We start from the raw sequence: 26,514 nt of genomic DNA, 5'->3' as shown, positions 1-26,514 counted from the left end.
AAAATACTTTACATAACAAGGCTTTCAGCTTGTTAATTGACAGGCCACAAAGATAATTATTATTGCTTCAATAAAAGTGCAGCATTTTAGGCAGGTTTTCCTTGTTTGTAATAGATCTTAGGTTCAACCTGGTCTTTTTTTTTACACTGAGAAGAAAGGAGACTGGGATAGAAAATCTAATACTGGAGAAGAAAAATGAAATGTCACACTAAAACACTGTACATTATTATTTTATCATTTATTTAAATATCTATATTTATGCATTTACAAACCTTAATAAGCATATTTCATTTCTCTGCTTTTTCAATAAGCAGATATTTCACTTCTGTAAAATGAGGACCATGTACAAAACTAGGCAACATCTGTTTGTTTGTTTGTTTTCAAACCGTCAGGAACAACAAAAAAATGTGACCATAATGGAAAGAAAACACTATCCAAAAACTAGTGGCTCTTTTGCAAGTAATTACAAAAAAAAAAAAATCAGTGCTCAGCTATGAGTCCTAAAAGGTACAGTTCATACTTCAATTGGTGTAACACATGTCTGAAGGAAAAATACACCTGTCAGAGTAATAAAATATATAGATGATAGACGAAGATGGTACATTCTGGAAATCCTTCCATGTTCTCCTAAAAGAATATGGCACACATAGAGAAAGAAAAGAAGAAACAAAACAAGGAAAATAAATCTAGAAAATGACATTGATTTGCCAGCAGTGTACAACCCTCTCAGCTTAATTTTTTTTCATAAAAATTCATTTTCCTTTCAAGATTTTTTTCATGTATGAATGCATGTGTCTCTTTCACTGCTTTCTGGTGTTTATGGAAGTGTTCACTAAGAAACAGCTCTAAAGTAGGAAGTGGGGAAAATAAACCAACCTTTTTCTGTTTTTTATTTACTTTAAAAAATCAAGGGGAATGTTGGTTGTGGGAGAGGCAGCGTTACCGTGTCAATCTTTTGGAATGCCATACGTTATAAAAATGCCCTGGAGAATGAAACCTCGCTGGGAACACAGTTTGGCCACAGTCTTGCTTAGCTGTCATTGGATGCAATTTAGTAAAATGATATAAGAACGACACCAGATTCAAAGATGTGCATTCCCTTGAGGGCACACAGGAATAAGTAACAAGTATAGTGTGATTGCATAATTCATATTGCACAACGGTATAAAAACATAAATACTAGCTATCTGAAGTTCTTAAATACAAAATAGAGATCACATACTATTGTAGTCAATAATCATTTTTTCAAGTGCAAGTTTGGTGTGCCCTTCACTTCTTCCTATAAAAAGGCATTGAAGGGGAACCCTACAGTCCCCCTTCATCAATGTGCCAAAATAGATAAGCCCATACCTTCTCACAGCAGTCCTATACACATTGTATAAAAATAGGGTTATTTACAGGAGCTAGGAATACACAGAAGCAGCTTTAAGAGATTGACTTCATTAAGTTAATCTCAACTCTTGATACAAAGTGTTGCCGAGTGGGAGCAAGTTGGGGAAACAAGTTGTCCGTCCAATTTATGCTGGTTGCTGTGGGTTCACATTGATAGAAGGAGGATGTCCTAGCAGCCCAATGCGCTGTTTTTGCTTCCTCTGTTCTGTCATCTGGAAAATTAAAACATTTACTCAGAAAACAGGCACTTCCTCCATGACAGATCTTAGAATGAGCTATTGCTGTTAGATTGTGGTCAAGAGTTGTTCTGAAAACCATTTTTCAGAAAAAGTCCACTCCTGTGTGATATATTTTATCAACATAATTACAGTAAATAAAACATAGCTATCCTTCCACCAGGGAGCCCCCAATGGCGCAGTGTGTTAAAGCACTGAGCTGCTAAACTTGCGGACCAAAAAGTCTCAGCTTCGAATCCGGGGACCGGGCTGAGCGCCCCAGCTTCTGCCAACCTAGCAGTGAAAACATGCAAATGTGAGTAGATCAATAGGTACCACTTCGGTGGGAAGGTAACGATACTCCATGCAGTTATGCTGGCCACATGACCTAGGAGGTGTCTACGGGCGACGCTGGCTCTTCGGCTTAGAAATGGAGATAAGCACCAGCCCCCAGAGTCAGGCATGATTAGATTTAATGTCAGGGGAAAACCTTTACCTTTAACTTTACCTATTTCAGCATCACATCTCCAATCTAAAAAAAATCAGTGATTTTATTCTTACAGCTTTGAAAGTAAGTGAAATGGCGAGGTGGAGGGAGAATGTCCTGTTATAAGGCGCTAGGACCTGAGATGGCCCTGACAAATACTGCTTACAAATATTTGCTATTCTGCATATCTACAGGTGATTAGAGCAATCAATCTTATTTCATTCTCTTATAACAGCAAAAGATCTAATAGCAATTTGGAATCCATTGGAGTTTCTTCCCTTCCTATAGTAGACATTATTAAACCAAATACTACTACTGAAGCGGTGGAATGGGGTGGTTCCAGACTGTCAGAGTGCAAAGGGGTTGCAGCAGCAAAAGGGATCACTGATTAGGGCAGAGGCATCCAATGGGAGCATACTACTCTGACCTGGCTGATACGTTGTCTATTGTAGATAACTGACCTTGTCAGTGGTCCCCAATCTTTGCTCCTCCAGGTGTTTTGGACTTTAGCTCCCACAATTCCTAACAGCTGGTTAATTGGCTGGGATTTCTGGGAGTTGAATTCCAAAACAACTGGAGGACCAAAGGTTGGTAACCACTGACATATATGGTATGACACATCATAGTATAAGCAATTTTAAAGGCGAGATTTTTTAAAATTGTCATCTAGCAGAAATTGTCTTTGTGAACTTCAATTTTAGAGCAATTTTCAAAGTTTATACTGAACAAAACTTAAAAATTCAGCTTCTGAAGTATTTTTATGTTACTAGCAATATACTCCCAAATGCTTCATGCCACATTATCTTAGTTGTCATTGTCACAATCATCATCTAACAAGAATTAGCTCAATTTACTCTGGTATTGTGTGATAGAAAAAGTCTAATAAGATATACATTATCCAAACAAAGAAAATGTAGCATACATTGTACTGTGATCCCAAAAACTTTATAAAATATGAAATCTAATCAGACTTGAAAACAGAACACAGGCTGACTGTTATCATATTTAGAGGATTCTAGAGGAGCTATAACAATTCTAACATTTTCGCCAGTCGAGGAATTTGTTCATAAAAACCTGACTGTAGTAACTGTATTGAAATCAGACACACCACAAAATCCTCCAGGGGCCCGGGCTGTGGCGCAGGAGGGAGAGCAAGCCAGCTGCAATTAACTGCAATGGATCACTCTGACCAGGAGGTCATGAGTTCAAGACCGCTCGGAGCCTGTTTGTTTGTCTTTCTTCTATGTTAAAAGGCATTGAATGTTTGCCTTCGGGGTGAGAAGGGCGGAATATAAATGCTGTAAATAAATAAATAAATAAATATTTCTAATCCAAAAATCCAGGTGTTGGAGTTTTTGTTTTCAAGATAGTTTGAGATTTAAAAGTTAGGTACAAAAGAAAGGAAGAAACTCTCCTTTCTTCAAGCCATAAATATGTAGACAGCAAACCCAAGGCCAAGACAAAAGGTGGTATGGACACCCCTGAGCAGAAAGTCGCAAGACACACCTTAAAACATCATAATTATTTATATATTTAAGAACATGCATATATGTCCCTGAACAAAACGATCTCTGAATGGCTTAGAATTAAGCATTTTCATTTTCAATTATTTAAATGACTGTATTTTGTAACTTAAACAAACAGATATACTAGGAACATCCCCCAAAGATGGCCTTTCCTAAGAGACCTCAAAAGCTAACCTGGCTGTGGCACTGGGCGAATGAGAGTGCCACTGTAACACCAAGGAAAAGAGCAGATGCAGCAGCAATAGGGTTTTCATGTGAAACATTGTATACAAGGGATTGCCCTTATAAAACAGTAGTTCGACCAGAATAGTGCAATAGCACCAACTGTAACTAGGCGTTTTTTGATCACATGGCATCTGTACTTTGTAAACTGCAATGGTTCTCAGACTTGTTTTTGGGTACAATTTAAATAGCTTTTATCTTTAAAACCACTTTGGGATCAAATCCAATACTTGGATTATCGTAAATCCAAATCATTTGGGAGTGGGGTCTAAAGTTGGGGAACTATAGGGTGGCACCCCAGTTTGGAAAAGTTTGACAAACTTTCTGGTGTCATCTGTATCAGTACTTTGGTACTCGGTGAAGACCTTCAGACCAGTCACATTAATGACCTGATTTTTATCTTAAAACTCCATGTTTTTATTTGTTTGTTTAAAAGAAATTATTTTACTGCTTTATATTGTAACTTTAATGTTTGTGTGTGAATTTCCCAGTAAAACCTCTATTACAGAGCCGCTATACAAAACCAGAAAGATATATGAAGAAATCTATGTCAAGAAGCCGTATTACTCTGGCAAAGCAATGGTTAAAGAATACTGGAGATGAACAATCACTTTTATATCCTTTCTTTTCTTTGATATCTGATTTGCTTGCAAGCAGCTAGTATTGGGACTATTTGCTATGCTGCAATTTGCTGTGGACGACAATGGAGACCAAGACACAGGGTGCCGTCTGCCAAAAGAAAATCAAGGAGAAGCTCATATTAACAGAAAAGGAGCTTCCAATTTAGGTTAATCTTCTTGTCATCATTATGTTCCTTTTGATTGCCAGTTTGAATCTGAATATCAAAAGGATATGTTTTTACAAAGGTAATTCAGATAACAAGCATAATCAAGGAATGACATTAACATGACAGGTTCCAGTGCCATTTGTGGGGAAATCACATACCCAGTCTGAGCTGGACATAATGGGCAAGATGTCATGCTTATCTGCTTAAAAGTGATTCTTTTTCACTGTGTAGCTTTAATTGTTGACACAGGAAATTCCTAACAAGCCAACAACTTGAAATTCATTAAAAATACCAGGGATCACACTTTCAATTGCTCCCTGAGAATGTTGTTTTAGTCCAAGTAGACATGTTGTATCTTGGCATTAAGCTTATTCCCCAGAAACCTCTCAGAAGAGTCAGCTCTGAAAGCAGAACTTGCTTGTTATTTCATTCAAGATTAATTTCAGTCGGCTCTCTTTTCTAGAGAGGGTTGTTCCTAATAAGAAAGTGATGTATTGGTTTGGTCGCATAATTGGTACATGCTGCAACTTGAGCCGGGCACACTGAATGACAGCACTTAGGGGAAATTCCAGTCTGTTCTCTCACATTAATCAACTTGGTTTCCCCTTCTTCCTCTGCATCAAAGAGGTCCCTGAAAGCTAACGTCATTCTCTCTCTTGTTTTTTATGGGAGGAAAGATAAAGTTTAAAAGTTTGCTCAGCTTTTGACACGGCTGCATTATTCAATATTACCTTAAAACATGGGTGAAGCTGAAGTGGTCTGAATGCCAATGGGCTTTCTCAGTGGCTGGCAACATATCCCAATCCAGGAAGCTTAAGACCCATGTTTTTAAAATCTTGGCTGCTAGTCAAAAAGCCCATGAAAGCATTCTATGTTTGCGAAGGCAGGTGCAAGAGACAAAGGAGAAGTTATCTAAAAGCAATGCGGAGACCGATAAGACAGCTTTGTTCTACTCAGACCTTAATCCTAATTGCTTGGATGCTCACGGGAGGAGAGGGAGAAAAGATGACCACTCCCTTCCAAGAACAAATGCTCCCAAAGTTTCATAAAACTCCTTGATGCTGTGCACTAGATAGAGGAAGAAGGGAAGACTAGAAACTGTGAAGAGATTCTTCTATTAATGTGACTGGAGGCATACCTGTCCAGTTTCTGTAATCTCCATCTTCTCCTTCAGCTCACCAAAACTATTTCAGCAGAATCTCTTCACCATCAGAACAGGTTTTACAGGATGATTATGTATGTTTGTGTTCATGTGCATGAGTATGCCTATGTGTATGCGAAGGAAAAGAGAGTTCTGGGAGAGTAATCTCTCTCTGACTTCTTTCCACCAGTGGTTTTTTGGGTTCAACCCACAGTGGTGGTGAAGGGTATAAAATGAAAGGTATTAAACATCATTTCACAGAAGGGTAAACCATCCCTGATGCTGATATTTACATACACAGACATGTTTTGTAAGCATACTGTTCTCCAAGGAAAGAAAAATCAGTGTTGCTACATGCCTAGAAATAAAGAAGCTGACATTGTGTATTGACATAAAACAATTGCTCACTGACTAATTTTTAGCTGGAACAAAATAAAACTCCAGATGGAAACAAACTAGAAAAGACACTTTTTGGGCCAGTTTAAACAAGCCTAATGACTGGTAACTCAGGCGGTGCCACTGCAGAGCAAGCAAGGAATAGTCATACGTTGACACCCTTTACTATAATACGTAGTGTTTCAAGGAGAGCGAGATGCTGTTATACTTTCTCCTGTTTCATATATTGAACATGAAGGAGTAGAAACAAAGTGAACATCTAAGATGGACAGGATAACACCAAAAGTAACAATTTACAGATGAACAAGAATTATTACAGACCTTGAATATACACAATATGTGAAGAAAGTAGGAAGAAGTTGGGTTAAATCTGGGAAGGAAAACTTGTAAAATTAAACATGGATAAAAATAGAAGAAACTCTGGGGAACAACAGTTGGAGGAATGATTTGAATTGGAATGACATATAAGTGTAAAGTCCCCTTCTGCCCTGCTGTTCTTCATGGTAGGTTTGGAGCTTTCACAACATCTAGTTATTTAATGCTTGAAGAAATGAAGCTTGTACTCAGACATGACAAAATGCTCCCTTCTTCCTGCTCTGTTTACCTTATTTCCCTTGCACATACAAATTAGGAGCTTTAGGTCCAAGTTACAGTACCAACTAAAAGTTGCCATTTCACTGTATAATTTTCTGTGTTTGTCAATATGTAAACAAACACAAATAATAGTTTGCTTATTTGAACAACAAAACAACAAAATATATCTTGTCGGAAACCAGGAATAGAAATTATTGATCTCCAATTCTTGGAACTGTTACTTTTTTGGGTACTTATAAAAACTGGCCTTACTAGGAAAGGGAGCTCAAAATGGGGTGGGGGCAGACTGTGAACCCCACTTTTGTATCCCTAGAAGCCTCCCAGTGACCCTCAAAGCCTCCTCAGCCTTTAATGTAAAGAAAACTCCAACCAATATCGGATGACCCTCCCCGATAAATTGGTCAAATCAAATAAAATGCTCTCATTGATATTTTATTCACCTTTCTTTCCAAGAAATACACAATTATCTGTTTGCCTGGCACTGTTGAACATGGTATTTGGGACTAAATGAGGAGTGGAAAAGAAGCCAAGGAAGAGGCTGCCCCAATGTGCTGTTTCAGAATCCCAGCCAACCAATGGGTCATCATTAAAAGATCAGATGCATAAATATATAGACCAACAAGTTTCTCACACTCAAATTCCTCAGTTTTATTTCTGAATACATTAGACAGCCTTACATGTCTTACGTGAAATAAACACTTCCTTACCTGATCTTTAAGCTCAGAGAGCTGGCTAGAAAGGTTGGATACCAGCTTCATGGTAGATTCAAGCTTCTCTTGCAGGTTTCTGAGTTCATTCTGTTCCCCTTCGGAATCACTACTCACAAGTGACATGGCACGCATCCGAGGAAACCAATCCAAATTTCTCTCCTGAAATTCAAACATGAAAAGAAACGTTACAAAGGCAATACTATATGTAAAGTTCATTGGTATTTCAAAGGAAACTCTGAAAGAATGCTCTATAAAGTATGAATTTGCATTCTTATAAAATATGTTTTACATCAACTTGCTGTTAAAAAAGGAAAAAATATCAGGTCCCGAAGACACAAAACAGAGCAACATTGGAAGATCATCATAGGTGATCCCTCATAGCCAAGTATGATTGTCTTCCAGACGTAGAGTCTTGGCAATGGGTTCGTAAGTGACTGTAGAGACCTATTCTGGATTGGCATGGTCTATCACAATGGGGACATTGATTTCCAGATGGAAGTCAGTTCCAACAAGGGTTTACTTGACACCTCCTCCTCCTGGCACGTTTTTCCCTTTCGGTGTCTATTCGTACCTCTTCATAATCCACAGCACTGTTAGCAACAGCTGACCTCCAGTTAGAATGCTCAAGTAGCAGGGCTTTCTAGTTCTTGGTGATTATGCCACATTTTTTCAACTTAACTTTAAGCCCATCTTTAAATCTCTTTTGCTGTCCACTGACATTCCAAGGAGACAGCTTTGGTTGCCTTAGTGGATGAACTACGCAGAGAACTGGACAGGGGAAATGTGTCCCTGTTGGTTCTCCTGGACCTTTCAATGGCTTTCGATACCATCAGCCATGGTATCCTTCTGTGTTGCCTTTCTGGGATGGGCTTGGAGGTACTGTTTTCAAGGATGTTCTCAGGAGGTGGTGCTGGGGGACTTTTGTCCGACTCCTTTGCCACTGGCCTGTGGAGTGCCTCGGGCTCTGTGCTGCCCCCCATGCTGTTCAACATATACATGAAACCGCTGGGAGAGGTAATCTGGAGTTTTGGAGTACAGTGCCATCTATATGCAGATGACACCGAATTCTATCATTGCTTTTCACCTAATTCCAAGGAAGTGGTTCCTGTGCTAATCCAATGCCTGGCAGCTGTAATGGACCGTATAAGGGCAAACAAATTGAAGCTTAATCTCGACAAGACAGAGGTGTTCCTAGCCAGTTGTAAGACAGAGCTGGGAATAGGGAGTCAGCCTGTGTTAGATGGGGTTACACTCCCTCTGAAAGCGCATGTTCACAGTTTGGGAGTGCTCCTGGATTCGGCTCTGAACCTGAAGGCCCAGATATCAGCAATGACCAAGAGTGATCTTGCACAGTTAAAGCTAGTGTACCAACTGCACCCATTCCTGGAGATGTCAGATCTGGCCTTGTTGGTACATGCCTTGGTTACATTCTGGTTGGACTACTGTAATGTGCTCTACATGGGGCTACCTTTGAAAAGTTCTCTAAAACTTTGGTCCAAAGAGCAACAGCCAGACTGCTAACTGGGCTGGCTACAGGGAGCATATAACTCCCCTGTTGTGACAGCTCCACTGGCTGCCAACATGCTTCAAAGTGTTGGTTTTGACCTACAAAGCCCTATATTGCTTCGGTCCAGATTATCTGAAGGATCGCATCTCGTTCTATGAACCTGGGAGACTTCTACAAACTACTGGGGCAGGCCTTCTCTCAGTCCCACCACCCACTCAAGTGCACTTGGTGGGAACATGGGAGGGGGCCTTTTTGGTGGAACTCCCTCCCAAGAGAAACCAGAATGGCGCCATCCCTGCTGGCCTTCCACAAGCAGGTCAAGACTTTTCTCTGCCAACAGGCATTTGGGGAAGAGTGTGGAGGATGGGTGGGATTGGGGGGTATGAGTTTTAAAAGCCATTTTAATGTATTTGCTGTATTTTAATTTTTTTTTACCACACTGTTATTATTTAATTTTTTTTAACATTTGTATTCCTCTTTTTAAACTGTTTAGTGTGGACAGATGTCAGCCACCTTGAGTCTTTAAGGGGAGAAAGGTGGGATATAAATAAAGATGATGATGATTTCATTCTTAAGCTGAGTAAAGCTTTGAGAGATAGTGATTAGATATTTGGACAACGTGGCATCCAGTGCATCATTGCTTCAGTGCTGGTGGTCTTTGCTTCTTCCAGACACTGACATTTGTCCATCTATCTTCCCGAGAGATTTGCAGGATTTTTCAAAGGCAATGCTGATGGCATCTTGCCAGAAGTCGAGTGATTTTTGTAGATTGTCCATATTTGCAGGCATACAACAGAGTTGGAAGGACAATAACTTTATAAACAAGTATCTTTGTATCTGTACAAATGTACCTATCCTTAAACACTTTGCTTGATTTGAAAAAATGCTGCACTTGCAGAGCTCAGACGGTGTTGTATTTTGGTGTCGATATTGGCTTTTGTAGAGAGGTGGCTGCCTAAATAGCAGAAATGGTCAATGTTTTCTAGCTTTACATCATTAAACTGAATTTCTGGCACTGCAGTGGGATTGGTTGGTGCCTGCTGGTAGAGCACTTTGGTTTTCTCGATGTTCAGTGAGAGGCCAAGATTTTCATATGCTTCTGCAAAGGTGCTTAAAGAGACTTGTGGTGGGGTAACTGCAGTGATGGACAGGGATCCAGATTCTAGTCCCATTCAGATATGAAGATGGACATTGGCTAGTCACCCTTTCTCCAACTGACTAACCTTATAGGGTTTTATGGGAATAGGGTAAAATGGAGATAGATGTATGTGACCCTGGACATATTGGAGGAAGTTATTGTAACTGGAAGTCAGCAGTTACCAATGATGTTATGGATTTTGAAAAAGCACAAATACAGGACAAAGGAAGAAACATGACAAAATAAAGGCACGTCATGACCACCTTCCATTTGGAAATGTATGTCCTCTTTGTGAAAGATCATGCGGATACAGAATAGCTCTTCATGGACATTCACAGACATACCGTGAGGACTCTACCTTTGGAAAATAATCATACTCAACCACAACTGATTGCCCATGATTGGAGGAAAAGTGTGACATAACATTTAATAGGGACATTTCCATTACCAGCCATGGGTTTCACTGAGGAACCTTGGGCAAGGCAGACTCTCTCATTTGAAGGGGAAGGCAATGGGAAACCTCCTCTGAATAAACCTTGCCAAGAAAATCCTATGAGAAGATCATTATAAGCTGGAGTCAACTTCAAGACATATAACAACAAGAAGAAAGATTAGCAAATCAAAATGAAATGTCTGTGTTTTATCCTGGTCTTCTAATATTTTTAGTAACATGTTTTCCACAATAATTCTTTCATTCTATCTACAATTTTACTAAAGTGACTTTGAGTGATTCATAAATGGTAAGGGACTTATTCAAACAACAATATACCCTGGAATTGCAGTTTTTATTACAGGCTGCATTCTGAAGAAGCATTAAGGTAGAAGCCTAAACCTACGCAACGTTAGTGTCCTCACCACAAGGATCATACATTCAGAAAGTCTTTCAACATTTTTTTTCACAAGACAAAATTTTATATATATTTTAACTCAGTTGGCCTTTGCTATTAAGCCACTGGTGAAGTAGGCCTTTGTGTAATGCTTCCTCTGCTGTAACCAGAGGCGGTTCTACCACGAGGCAAACTAGGCATTTGCCTGTGGCGCCATGTTGTTGGGGGCGCCATCGAGGCAACTCCTGTCTCCTGCTGCAGAAAGGAGCCTAGGAAGACAATATGGTTTTTGGGAAGCCTGTGAAGTAAGTATTGCTTATCTTACCTAACTTGGGTGAATTAATTTAATGCATACACACTTATTTAATTGAATGTTCATTTTCTACTGTTACTTTTTAATTTATGGAGTTTGTTTTAATTCATAGGTGAGCCACTTTTGGCCCCATTTATGAGAAAGGAGGGAAATTGTTAAATAAGTCCTAGTATCTTCATTTATAAGTAGATTTTCCCGAGGATTAAAGTTTTAACACATGTATGCAACTATTTAGTTTAGCAGAGATATAGAATCTACACTTTCTAATGGATGTGCAAGGCAGAGATGGCAGTAATGAAAGTCCAGCACTTCTGGAAAATGTCAGTTTGAGAAAATCTGACATACATTGTCAGAAATAGTTGTACTGATTCAGACTACTGGGTCATCCAACTCAGCCTCCTCCTCTGTAGGAAGTCTAGGAAGCAAGGCAAGTGGGGCTTCCTCCCTGGGGGCATCCTTGGTTGGGGGGTGTCAGTTGGTCCTGATTGCTTCCTGTCTGGATTTCCCATTTTCAGAGTGCTATTTATTTAGGCTTTTCCTTAATCCCTCCTTATCATCAAACATTTTTGCTTATCCAACACTTTTATTTTTCAGTGATTGTTTTTTTTGGGGGGGGGGGAACCAAAATTTTTGTTCGCCTACACTTGAAAATTACCTTGGACTGGCTCTGGCTGTAACCCTTATTTCCAGAGAGGACAGCTCAACAGGATGCTTCCATACTTATGTCAATGTACAGATCTGCATGAAACCTCATCAGAAAGACAGGTTCTGCCTTACAGAAGGAAAAAGATTATGACCTGGGAACTTGTTATCAATCCGTGGTTTCTTTTGTACTCAATTTTGGATGGGGGAGTAAGTGCGTAAGCACTTGGAAACAAAATATACTCCTGGTATTGGTGGCCATGAAAAACATCTCCAGTTTGAGTAAATCTAACGAGGAGCCTCTCTTGTCTCTCCTGTCCCCTGCCCAAATGCTGGATAGTGGATACACTTTCGCAGCTAAATGCTCACATGTAAATCCACTCATAAACAGAATGTTAAACGACACTGACACATGTATTAATGCACACTGTTAGTGATGCAAAAAGAATGAAAAGTTGGAAAAAATGCAAAGTAGTGTGGGAGTAGAAAGAAGAAAGGAGAGCACATAGTGAGATAACTGTTTCTAGATGCTTTATAGACCATTTGGTTACTGTTTAATTTCTCTTTCCTCTTACTTTAGAGACACTCTTTAATGCTAAAGTTCAGAGAATACTTTGAAGAGGAGGACAAAGTAAGAAAGCCTGGGTATGATTAGAAACATATAACATCTCATCGGGAACTTGGAAAAAAAGAAATGATTTTAATGTTTTTAAAAACTGTTTGATATTGATACTGATGGGTCTAAAGGCCACTAGCTGTTTTAACTGTTTTTTTGTTTTTGATTTACAGCCTTTTGTTTGATATTATGTATATTGTTTTTGTGTTGTGAGCTGCTCCAAGTCCCTTTGGAAAGAGGGGGCGGGATATAAATAAAATGTATGATGATGATGATGATTATTATTATATATGACCATGCTTCCTCTACTAAAAATATCTGTTTCAGCCCACCTGTAACTCAGACCAATGGTATTTCCAGTTCTACACCCTCTTTTGAGGTGCTTCTTGAAAGTCCATGATCAAGGTGTAAAGCAATGGTTGCTAGATCTCAGGGCCTGACCCTAACTCCAATTTCCATGGATCATTCCTAAGGAGGGAGCAAATTCCTCTGGGCTCAGACCTAAGCAAACAGAAAGGCCTGTGTGCAAATCTCCAGTTGAGTTAGTAGAATAGGAGATGCTCACAATTAGGAAGGGTTAATTGATTTCTAGCTGCAACTTGCAAGGGGTCTATGTATTCCTAGATACAAATGTCTCAAGTACTATGCTGTGGATCCCAGGTTTTAAGTAGCTGCTTTCATTGTGAGTCAGTTGAAAAATTGAATGAAAAGCTAGCATTTTATTAGAATGTCATCTAAGCTTTAGGGGGAGAAGGAAGAGAAGGAGATCACTATGCACTTAATACAGTTTATTCATATACTCTTAATTGCAACAAAATGTGAATGCATAAGAAACAACAGCAATACTTAGCCTCTGGGTAAAGTTATTTGACAGTATTCTCAAGTGTACCTGAAAGAACATAGGTTGTCCGCCACTAAATGCTTCTGTTTACTCTAGTAATGACAAAACAGCAATTGAATAAAGCCTTGCTGTGACTTGTCGCTACCATGCAAAATTATCCTTAATACATCTTCCTCCAATTTCCAATAATCCCCAACCAATGTTGTTTGAGGACGAGACTGGTTTTTATGACATGACCAGTCTCTAGTCAGGGAAAACAACACAAAGACCTTTCCCCTTCTCAAAAAGCAGGTCATAAGTATCTATGAGTATATGGCAGTTATTTCCTCCTCTGTCTTGGCAGGCTTTAGTGCAGGTCTATAGTTATTAATCCCAATTGGCTTTGAAACTCAAAACAACAGTCCAACAGCTTTCTTGCCGGCTATTTAGGATATACATTAAAACCATTTCTAAATGTAGTATTTACATATGGATTGCCAGGTTTGCTCACATGAAATATAGGGGTGTTGGTATATTAGAACAAGTGGATCACTAATTAAAAGTGTAGGAGATTGCAATTTGATGTGACCAATTAAACTGCAAGGGTAATTAAACCAGGCAGAACGTCACAGAGCAGTTGCATATTGACTGACATTTTACAGAAACAGCACTTGAAAATGGCTGTAATATAATAATGAACAGTCTATTCATTATCCTTGTAATCTTAGATCAAGTTTTGATTCTGGTGACACCTTAGTTGATCTGGATAATAACCATACAAACAAAAACACAGTCAGTGGTAGTTCATGTATCATGGTAAAATAGCATATTGGTAAAATATCAGATTTGTTCATTGATTCTGTATGCCATGTTACTTTGATATTTTCAGCATATACAAGACATTGCACCATGTAACACGAATTTAGTGCCTGGGTAATTTTCTAGTTGGTTCTTGCCAACCTAGCAGTTTGAAAATATGCAAATGTGAGATCAATAGGTACCACTCCGGCGGGAAAGTAATGGCACCCCATGCAGTCATGCCGGCCACATGACCTTGGAAGTGTCTACGGACAATGCCGGCTTTTCAGCTTAGAAATGGAGAGATGAGCACCAACCCTCAGAGTCAGACACGACTAGACTTAACGTCAGGAGAAACCTTTACCTTTACCTAATTGGTTCTATCATAAAAACATGGAAAAAGGGACATCCTGCAGCACATTTTGCTATAGTTTTTCAATGAATATCTCATCAAGTCTCAACCAATTCAACATAGTTTGTGGCATCCACAAAAACAAAGTTTCTGGAGTATAACAACAACTTGCAAAGTAAGTGCCACACAATTTAGCAGGAATAACACTTTCAAACCAGGAACATATTTTTTTCAAATTTCGTTACATAGTGTTATCCTTACATGGAGCAAAGATCATTTGCTGGCACAGAGAATAATTTTTTCTGTCTGCTACTCACAAACCAAACAATACGCATTTTGAAAATATACTACGGAAGGCTCAATAAAGGGTTAAACTTAACAATTCACTGTCTGTTAAACTTCAAGGGAGCCCTGAGGTGCCTGCTCCTGCAAGCCTGCCTCTGATATTAACCCACCAGGGCTTTTCTGCATGCCTGGGGTGAGCCATAATCTGGAGGCTTTATTTTTGGTCGTTTCCCTGCATCCATGGGCAGGCACACCCCTTTCCTCCTGGTGTCCCACATACCAATGTTGTTATGCACTGTCTGCTATGGCCCTCCTACAAGCTGGGTGTGCTCTCGGCTCCCTTTTCCCGTCACAGCAGCAACTTCCTCTTTGAGCAGACCAACTGAACCAAGCCACTGACGGAAGCTGGCTAACCACAACTGTTGTGCTTCTGGCTTTTCTAGGTAAAGTTGGAAAAGTCCCTTTCAAGTCACTATCGTCAGAATCGCAGACACGGGGGCGGGGATGGCCAGAGCTTTAAAGTGTCCATACTTGGCAAGTTATTTATTTTTGTTTTCTTTAAAGGAAGTCGTTCTGTGTGGTGGAAATTATCACTCATTCTGAGAACTGTTCACGCTTCCCAGCTTTCACTGAACTCTCTTTGCTCCAGGGGTCTTTCCAAACTTGGATTTTATCTTAGCCACAACACCCTGCCAGCAGTTCAGAGCAATCTTCTAATATTTTATCCCATGTTTTAACTCATACTTGTACCCTTGTTCTCAATTCCCCTTCTTATTTTATCACCAGGGGTCTGGGGAATAGAAAGTGCATCTTCTTTGAAAAGGCAAAAAATAGCAAGGGACAAATGCTCAGCATTTTTAGGGAAGGTAACACTTTGTATGTTATGAGATTCTGTAAGAAATAAATGTTCCAAAAAAGTTTAAATAATGAAACAAAACTTTTAATAATTCACAAAATGTTATAAGCTGGGAGTAGCCATTCATGTTGCTTGTTTACTTTTTTTTTTTTCTGCTGCCCTGGATATTAGAACGCAGAACAATGGCTTCAAACTACAGGAAAGGAGATTCCACCTAAACGTTAGGAAGAACTTCCTAACTGTGAGAGCTGTTCAGCAGTGGAACTCTCTGCCCCGGAGTGTGGTGGAGGCTCCTTCTTTGGAGGCTTTTAAACAGAGACTGGATGGCCATCTATTGGGGGTGCTTTGAATGCGATTTTCCTGCTTCTTGGCAGGGGGTTGGACTGGATGGCCCACAGGGTCTTTTCCAACTCTATGATTCTATGATGTATTTACTGTATTTATATACCGCTTTTCTCACCCCTGGGGGAACTCAATGAGGTTTACAACGTATTAATGGCAAAATTCAATGCCAAACATATATATGAAAACCTAATCATTATATCCAACAATAACATATAACTATAAGTTAAAATCACTAAAACCATTAAACATAAAACATAAGCAACATTTTAAACATTAGGACATAGCATTAAAACATCCTAGTATAAACATTAAAATCACATGATTCAAAGTCATAAACCGAAGCCATTCAAAATTGTCAATTGTACCTCATCCCTATTTATTTCTTGCACTGCATTACTTTACTGGCCAAAGGCCTGGTCCCACAACCATATCTTTGTTTTCTTTCTGAAGGCCAGGAGGGAGGGCGCTGATCTAATCTCACCAAGGACAGAGTTCCAGAGCCGAGGAACCATCACTGAGAAGGCACTGTCTCTTGTCCCCACCAACCGCACTTGCAAAGGATGTGGGACCGAGAACAGGGCCTTCTCAGAAGATCTTAAACTTCATGATGGTTCATAAAGGAAGATACATTCAGCCAGGTAAGCTGGGCCAGAACTGTTTAGGGCTTTATAGGCTAAAGCCAACACTTTGAATTCTGCTAAATAGCAGACTGGCAGATGGTGGAGCGGGCGTAACAGGGGAGTTGTATGCTTGTTATATAAGTTTGTGAGCTCTGGCAATCTCTCTGCAGCAGGCTATCTAAAATGGTGGCTGCCACTCTGCTCCATTTCAAGCACCCAAAAAACCAGGGGCACCACATTCTTCGAGCTCCCCTATGTCGCAGCTGAGTACCACCCAGCCTGAAAAAGAAGGCGAGAAAAGAAGGAGGGCGCCTTCCTTCCTACCTATGGTTTGGGCCAGATAGGTATAATGGGGTAGAGGTGTGCATCCATACTCCATCAGACCAAGAGGGACTTGTCACCTCTGCCTCTTGTCACTGCCTTGTGTTCGATCTCCAACAAAGGCAGGTTACTCTGCTTGCTCTTATACTTTACTTTTTCTCAGGCTGCATTCACTCCACACAGAACTCACTACACCATTCTCGTCTTCATCTATTTCCAGTATTTACCTGTGGATAAGTCCACACAGGCTTTTTGTATAAAAAAACCCCTTTCAATTTATGTACAAGTATATATAAGTCACATGTCATAGGGCCCTCATGAACCTATTCTCCATAGGATGAACTCATATGACATATCAGTAACAACTATAATGAATATGCTAGTACGGGAATTTCCCTGCAATGATAAATAATGAGCACTAAGGAAAAATATAGCATCCATTATATACCTGTGAGAAAGATTCTGAAATTTCTTTCAGTGAATGAGAAACTGGGCATCTATTACTTTATACATTAGTTACAGCTGAAATGTCCATGAAGGTGTCCAGGGATTATTTCCCTTTTTTAAAAAAAATAGTGAGGACCCCTCATAAATCACAGCCAGGTCTGAGATCAAGTTTCCCCAGTTCAATTGTCATTCTCAGAAATGTACTTGTACAACACTCCCCATGACATAGAATTGATGAGGAGAGAGAAAAGGCTATCTTGAAATACCTTACAGATTCCAGAATGAGAAAAAATAATAGGAAGAGCTCAAAGGGGGAATTCTAGAAGCTAAGATTCATCTCAAATGTTACTTTTTCAGACACTTTTGAAAAACTCTATCAAAGTGCACATGATAACAGAAGAACTTTTGAATTCATGTCATTCACCAGTTTTTTTAATGAAAAAACTGAGAACAAGAGAGAACTCAATCCTTGTTGATTTTCTCCCTTGGCTTCTTGGCTTCTTACTTAACATATCATTTCAATTATTTTTATCCTATCATTACCTAATCCAACCACACCTAACTTGCCACTGTCCAACGTCCTGGGATAAGAGAGGCAACATGATACCCTGTTAGGAACTTGAAATACCTTTGATAGGAACCCTTTGCTCTTAGGAGGAAATGAAGCAATTGCAGAGAGTCATCTCACCACCTGGAAGCAAATTAGGGCAAATACCTGGAAGGTTCAAAACATTTCAAAATAGTTTGTCGTGACCACAGGGAAATTCACAACCAGCAGCTGTTTCTCACGATGAAGTAATTTTCATTACAAGCAGGCACTGCCCAGTTTTTACATAACTAGTGATGAAGAGCTGTTTAAGGATTGCCCAAAGGAGGTTCCCTTTTGTCTGCTGCACTATGACGCTGCTGGGCCTTCCGCTACCCTAGTTCTTGGTTGGCACTAAAACAATTACATAAGTAAACCAGGACATATTATATCATGAGCACCTGGCCTGGAATTAATTAGCCAGTGAATGCGTTAAAAAATCATCAAAAGGAAGGGAAAATCCAACCTGCACATAGTGATTTTCTGTCTTCTGCCCATGATAATGAGCTCTACCCCACTATGGTGCAACAGATGTAGGGAAGATGACTGGGTGTTTTCAAAACCAAAGAACAAAGCAGGTTATGCAGATGCATTTTTTCCTTGGGAGACAAATTTGCATCTAGGCTATCTTGGTAAAAGACAATAGCACACAGTGGTCCAAGAGGCCAACTGGCTATGCCTCAGCCTATGTTGTATTCTGCACATACATACAGACCTATCCTAAATTTTAGATGGCCGAATCTCTAACATTTCCTGCACAAGGACATGAGCTTCTGTAGAAATCATACAAGAGACAAAGAAATGAAATGTTGTCAGCTTGTGTGGCAAATCATCTAATACAAGTAAAGGATTCAAATGAGAACATACACTAGACCAGTAGTAGAGTGAGCCAAGTACCTACTTGCCCTAAAACTTTGTAGCTGAACACATTTTTTTATCCCTTCATAAGAAAAACACCACCTCAATACACTTATGACACTGAAAGCCACTGGAAAGATGTCTATTTTAACATACAGATACTTTATATTTTTTGTTTCACTAATCTTCAGGCAACTACCCTGTTTCCTCGAAAATAAGACATCCCCGAAAAGTAAGACCTAGTAGAAGTTTTGCTGAATTGCAAAATATAAGGCCTCCCCCGAAAGTAAGACCTAGCAAAGTTTTTGTTTGGAAGCATGCCCAGCGCCTGCCAAACAGAACACCAGAGAATGCAGGATTGGTAAATGTACATACCAGTTGTACATGGAAATAATGGTAGTAACAAGAAATTCTTGATAGGATTCACAGTTGTCTGGTTATGCTGGTTTGTTATGGCAACTACTGTACAGTATATAATAAATGTTCATTTTTTTTGTTCAATAATAAATGTGAATTATTCTTCATGGAAAAATAAGACATCCCCTGAAAATAAGACCTAGCACATCTTTGGGAGCAAAAATTAATATAAGACACTGTCTTATATTTGGGGAAACACGGTAAGCAATTAGTGTTCAGGAGACAGCCTGATGTAATGGCTTGAGTGTTGGGCTTAGGACACTTGGTTATGGGACCTTGGGCAAGTTACACCCAGCTTCAGTGGAAAAAAAAGGAAAAATCCCCTCTGACCAAATTCCATCAGGAAATCCCCATGATAGGTTTGTCTTAGGGTTGGCATGAGTCAGGAATGAACTGAAGGGATACAATAACAACAAAACAATTAATGCTCAATCTAGACAGACAATGATTGAGAGTGGATCATGCTAAATGTTTTTTTAAATTAAAGAATAAAATTAGTTTTCAAAAGGAAAAGCAGTGATTGAGGAGAAAAAAACTGGCTCCAGTCAAGGCAAGCTAATATATCCTATGTACCTGATTAGGTAAAAACTGTTGAAATTTAGGAGGCAAGTCCCATTTTAGTCTCTGGTGGCCCAAGTAATGGCACAATAGGAAGCTATGAACATCAGAGAAAGGGAAGTGCTGGCTATACCTCTAGAGGGCAGAACATCCTAGACATCAATAGGATGGACTTGTTTCCTCCTGTAGCAATGACTGATGTGTGGCACACCCAATTTCTTAATCCACATATTTTCATTTGTGTAATCATTTAGACACATTTATTCTCAAGGTTTAATGAAACCCAGCAGCTTTGGTACTAAATACAGAACACATTTGCTTCTATGGTTATTTAATAATGTAATATGTCAGCTAATTCTCTGAGCATTTAGGAACACACTTTGGATGAAGACACAACACAAATTCAACTGGATTCTACTATAATATAGTGACTGATACCTGCTCCAGCATAGACATGATGGGCTATCCTTCTGTGTTTAAAGAATATTTCCAATACATAGTAAAAGTAGATAAGGCACAAGCAAGCAATGCACAATGCAATCAACACACTCTTGAATACGATCCTCTGAAACTAACATTTGGAGGCCCACAAATAAGTGTCCACTCTTGTAATCCATGATTGGGTTTATTCAGAAAAAGCACTGATGGATTTTCCTCTTGATCAGCAAGCCAGCCATCCAAACTTTAGACTGAACCCAAACTTTCTATTCAAATGAATTACTTTAGTATTAGTAATTGAATAATTTGCGACTCATTACAAGGTAAAATAGGAAGACAGTTTGAGGACTGTATGAAAATATATTAAATTGATAGGATGTCTTCTCCTTGAAGACCCAGTTGATACCAATATTAGCTTCGTTTTGCAATAAGTCAAAACAAAGCTTTTTAGAAAGTTTTATTTAAAAATGGGTCCTAATGAATTCAGACAATGTTTAATTTTATAGTGTTCTGACTCCCATTTTAAAATATGCAACTGCTTTAGTATATGCTTTCAGAATGTTTAATTTGTTTTTATTATTTTTATATTATTTTACTATTCTATATTTAAACTGTGCAATTGACTATTATAAATTGCTTAAATGTATTATAATGTGGGGTGGGGTATGAGCATTGCAAACATACAAAAATGTTATTTGTAATTAGTATTTTAAAAGTCACTAGTAGTTAAATAGTAGTTAAATAGCTGCAATCAGTTACTGCTATCAGTAACGGCGCTCCATGCAGTCATGCCAGCCACATGACCTTGGAGGTGTCTACGGACAACGCCAGCTCTTTGGCTTAGAAATGGAGATGAGCACCAACCCCCAGAGTCAGACATGACTGGACTTAACGTCAGGGGAAAACTTTTACCTATCAGTTACTAAAAACAACAAGAGAATGTTATATAATACTCTCTCCCATTTTACGAAACATCTCTGAACAATGATGACACCCTTGTAATTAAAGAATAATGAAAAAAGACAGTTGCATCCTGAAAACAGTGAAATTATTTCTCATTACATTATACTGATTATGCAACTTAGCAATAACTTAATGGAAACAGTGGGCCTTTGATATCCACTGACACCCCCCCCCCCCCGATACATATCAAAATCTGTGGATGTTGAAGTCCCGTTACATATAATGGCCTAATAAAATGGTGTCCCTTAAATAAATCAGCAACATTAGGTTTGTATTTTTTTTAAATCAAATTGGAGATACAGAGAACTGATTATATGGGGGGGGGGAATAATTTCAACTCGCTATTTCTTAACAACTGCTTTCAAGATAAATCTAGCATTCTGTCATTCTATGTACAATACAATTCTATTACAACATACACCCTGTTCAATTCAGTAACCTGGTTTCAAAAGCTTTGCTAAATCAATCTTTGCAGTGTTCTAGATTTTAACATTTTCTACGTCATCCGGACTATCAGAAAAGGTGACATTACACAAAAAGCTTTGCTCATTTTTTCCTGCATAAATGCAAGGGAATTGTCAAGAGGCCAGAGGGAAACTGCTAGAAATTATGCCTGCAGACAACAGAAGACTTGTCTATCCATAACAATGTATGGCTACCTACAGCAGGCTGCAGGAGAGTTGCAGATGATTTCTTCTCTCAAATGCAAGGAGCCACCTCCTTGGAAGAGTATTTCAGGAGCAAGTCAAACATTCATGTTGGGGAAGAGATTTCACTGAAATGTTCTCGCAGATATACAAAGCTGTGCCTGCCTTTCAGAGCAATCTCTTATTTGAGGTGTGCCGGCTGAATCTGAAGCAAAATAACCAAATCAACTCAGCACTGAAAAGCTCTACAGAGACAGGATACAATATAAGTGACACCATTTTACTATACTATTATATATAATGGTTCTTGAGCATTCATGGATTTTGGTATCCACAAGAGTCCTGGGACCAAACTCAAGTAGATACCGAGGGCCCACCCACATGACCCTACCTAAATGGTTCCACACCTGAACTGCAGCCATACCGAAAAACATGTTATTAAATTCCCAGATAATCCAAAGGGATTTAGAAATGAGAGTATAACAGAAAACAGAAGTGTCTTGTGCATCTTGTTTCCTCATTGTATCATAAAGATCCGAAGTGGACCTTTCACATTTCCTCCTTTGTCAGGTTGGTTAACTGTGTTACACTAAAAATGTTCACAGTCACAACCCACTCAGAAGGAAAAGTTGGATCATTCTGGGGAATCATAGGATACACAAAACAGATACTTTTGATTAAGTCGATGTTTCAAAAGTTGCAAGGCAGTTCTCATTTTCTGAAAGGACTCCCTGCAAACCCCCTTCAGATATTCTACATTCTGTTGAGTACACAACAAAGTCCATTTTTCAGAAACTTTCTGTATTACAAACAGGCTTCTCTAAGACAAATTGTGCACCAGACGAAACTCATATATATTTTAATACAGATCAATACAGATCCTTCCTTAGAACATGGAACAAATCCTAGGAGATGTGCATACAGGAGCTCTGCATTTCATGTCTATTATCATTTACATACTTGATAGTTTAAAATGTGATTTAAGAGAGGAAGAGACTTATTTTGGATAGGTGAAGGTGGACTCAGAACTTCAGCCCCATTTAAAAACCCAAGCGATATCAACTGTAGGGCTGAAGAAGAGGAACATGCTGTTCTCTCAACAAAGTCTGGACCATTTCATTCTTCCCACATATTCGTCTTCACTTTACACCCTCCTCCACACCTTTAAAAAAGTTTCAAAACTCAAAGGAATAGAGGGAGGTATATAAAAAACATTTTTGCAATGTCAGTGGCAGTAGTCATACATCAGTGGAATTTGTCTTCCACTTTCCTTCCAGGGAAGAACAGGAAATATTTGCTTTTCTTGTTCTTTCAAAATAATAAATTCATGTTTTTGTCTTCTAGAGGCCTTTGGGGTAACTCCTTTTTTGAACAACAAATGTTTCAAGCAGAACAATCTTTTCAGGTGGGATATACTGCCCTCGCAGATGAAACTGGAAGAATAAACACCAACTCTTCTAATCTAAGTTTTCATGAAGGAAGACAAACTAGTAACAAACGGACATAGCGGACATCATATAAGTATCATGAAATAAAGGGCAGCACTAAGCAACAAGATATATGGGGCAGGAAGGGTCCCAAAACCTCTGCCTTCTTTCCACTTATTAACTTACAAAGAGACATACATCTTAAAAGATCATTGTGACCCACTGAAGAACAAGTGGCATACAGAAAATCTTCCTGGAACACAGAGAAGAATGTGCAGAGAAACCTGTCTCATAAATTTATGGTTCCAGAAGGGATTCAAGATACAGGAAAAAAGCACGAGTCCTTGGTAGGCTCCTACTAGTTCATATACACTGCTGCAGATATACATCTGTGGAAGAAAATATATCAACTGCATACCATTTTTCAAAAGTGTGCAGGGAGGGCCAAGGATCCATGGAAGCATTGCTTTGGAACCTTGCTTTTCTCATGGAGAAAGTATAGCTTTCTTTCTCCTTCAGGTTCCTCCAGCTGAGTGGAAAATCCTGGGTCAGTGTGTCATATTTCTGGCTTCCTGGCAGGCATGGCTTGTTATATACCTGTTCAGCTATGCTTTTTTTCAGTGAAGCAAAGGGGAAATCAGAGGAGGCCCAAGCAACTTGTCAGTTATTGATAAACGGAGAGTCCATTCCAAGTCCTTCAATGATTTTCTGCTGAGCCAATGTGCTGGAGGCACTTCTGAGAGTACTGCTAAGATGGATAGGTTTCTTTTTAACCACATCAACAGTTTGATGTATACTTATAAACTTTTTCATCTTAATACCTTCTATTGTTTTACAGGCAAATGCCTTTTAATGATGTTATTTTAATGGAATGCTAGAAGGCCTGATTTGGTAGTATAAAACTAACCAACGCAGTGGTTTTGAGCGTTGTACTATTACTCTGGAAACCAGGATTTGATACTAATACCTTGCTATGGAAATACATTGGGTGACCCTGGCAAGTCACATTCTCTCATCCCCAGAAAACAGAGGTTTGTTTTAGGGTCGCTATAAGTTGGACTTGAAGATATACCATAACAACAAGCTCTAGGAAACCACCTGCAATTCAACCTGTCTTCACCACATCTTATAGCTCATTTAACATATTCAGTAAAGTGTAAGTATGAGGGTACAGGGTGAGAAAGAATTGAAGGTGCTGGTCCCAGCATGTACTGGTTTTCAGAAGATGTGAAAGAGTCTTAATGGTTATCAGCTGAAAAAAATATTTTCTGTCTGATCAAGAAAAAAAAATCAGAGTACACAACTGAGAGGACAAATAACACATATGTTTTTATATGCCCTAGAGGATCTTTCATGTTATCTTTTTTAACTTGTGTGCCTGGCAGGATCATGAGCAGACACTAAACCCTTTCCCCTTCCTGTCTGCATGTTGAGATGAACATATAAAAGTAAATAATGGCCTCAATTCTTTTGCTAGTCCAAACTTACTGAATCACTGGAATTCACCCATGTGATGACTCATCATTCAATGACTGACTGAACAGTTCTATTTCAATTGGCATTTCATATATTTTATGCTTATCAGTGATCACCCTTTGTTTAGAAAGTGTTGGCTTCTCATCACTTTCTGACTGACAGTATGAACCTATCTTGACCTGATGATTCATTAGATGCTTCCTTTCTATTATTATCTGAATATTACATAGTTTGAAAGCTTTACCTGTAAAATGGAAATAAATCGAAACAGTGTCTTATTAGATGTACTAATGCTTGCCATAGAGAGGCACATACATTCTTTAAGGAGATCATTACATGCATCTGGTTCAAATTTCGCTTCCAACTGCTTCTTCCTCCCTCTTATCAAGGCATAGAATACACATACACTCAATACTTTATCACAGATACTTGGCTAGGACTGTTCAACAGCTGACTTTTCTTGTTGCCCACATTATAATGGAAATTATAGAACAAAGCTTCCTCAGTTTATTATGTATGCAATTCTCATGATCAGTGTGTTTTTGGAAAAAACTCCTGCAGGGTGCAAAAAAAATTGTTACATAACATATTTTTAAAGTATGCTTCATGCCCTGATTAAGGCAGACATTCCAGGCAAAAATCACATCTAGCAGAGTAAGATGGTCTTGATGATAATAACTTCTTTATGAATTTGCTACTATATTTCAATGTTGAAGATGTGCTGTACAATGACTATGAGCAGCAGATGATTCAGAAACAAGTAGATTTGCTAACTGTATTTGTACGGTGCTGTCTATGTCCCTTGCAAGAATGTACAATTCTGACATCTTTGAGTCACAGGAAGTTTCTAGAATTTGTTTAACCTCAGGGCTGCAAGACACAGACATATTCCTGGCAAAGTCTCAACAAATGTAACTCCTTCTGACACCTACTCAGAAGTAGTACCACTGAGGTTAACACGATGCACCTACAGGTATACGACTGCAGCTATTATCATTTTAAGTCTAAGCTAGCAAAGCAAAATACATTTACGAAGCTGTAGTGATGCATAAAGACAAGACAGGTTCAGTTTGGGACAATACAATGTATTTCTCAAACTCAGAAGAGTAAGTCTGACAAATGATCAGAACAATATAAATTTTAAGGGCTACACCCCATTTTAGCCTCAGCTATAGCAGTTCAAAATGGGATTTGTTAGTTGCTGCTTATGTAAGTTCATTATTCAATAGGCTGCATTTTGCCCTAGGGCTCTGGAGAATAGGGTTTTAATTCCTCCTCAACCATGGAAACTCAATGAGCAAATCTTACTCTCAGCCTCAGAGGAAGGCAGAAGCAACTATCCTTGAAAAAAACTTGCCAAGAAAACCCTATGCAAGGTTTACTTTATGGTCACCATAATTCAGAAATGGCTTGAGACACACAACAATTCCAGTTGGGATTAAAACTGGATTTGGTCTTTAGATTTCCATCAACAGACTACATTATAACACATAACCTGCCACCACAACCAGCATGTAGCAGCAACAACGTGAAATTGTAATTTTATTATTTTCAAGTTCCTACCAACTTTGATTCCAATTCTGTCCAGCCCTACTTGACAGTTGAATGTTGTTGAAAGCAAGAACGAAATAACATACTCTCCCTAAAGAAGAATATAGAACACAACACATACTTTACTGTATTTACTATATGCAAATTGCTTCATGAGTGTAATCATTGGACTGAACATTTAATAACTTATAAAAAGTTGTGAGAAGAGAACTCCATAACCTTTTTTTAGTTTCTTA

The 26,514-nt window shown here is 38.9% G+C and overlaps 1 protein-coding gene across 11 annotated transcripts in view; it reads right to left on the bottom strand.

Annotated features, from left to right (window-relative positions):
* Positions 1-219: 219 nt before the first annotated feature.
* Positions 220-26,514, bottom strand: part of itpr1 (inositol 1,4,5-trisphosphate receptor type 1) — a 288,950-nt gene continuing 262,655 nt past the window's right edge. For all 11 annotated transcript variants that reach the window (XM_062969741.1, XM_062969735.1, XM_062969734.1 and 8 more), the window contains 2 exons: positions 7,468-7,629; positions 220-1,604 (listed from right to left, as the gene is read on the bottom strand). In XM_062969741.1, the coding sequence (XP_062825811.1) occupies positions 1,518-1,604; positions 7,468-7,629 (249 nt within the window). In that variant the 3' untranslated portion in view covers positions 220-1,517. The remainder of the gene's footprint in view (positions 1,605-7,467; positions 7,630-26,514) is intronic.

Source organism: Anolis carolinensis, chromosome 2 (assembly GCF_035594765.1).
Source record: "Anolis carolinensis isolate JA03-04 chromosome 2, rAnoCar3.1.pri, whole genome shotgun sequence".
NCBI classification, from domain to species: domain Eukaryota; kingdom Metazoa; phylum Chordata; class Lepidosauria; order Squamata; family Dactyloidae; genus Anolis; species Anolis carolinensis.
The sequence above is the reverse complement of the archived record's forward strand: the minus strand, read 5'-3'. Positions and strand labels throughout refer to the sequence as shown.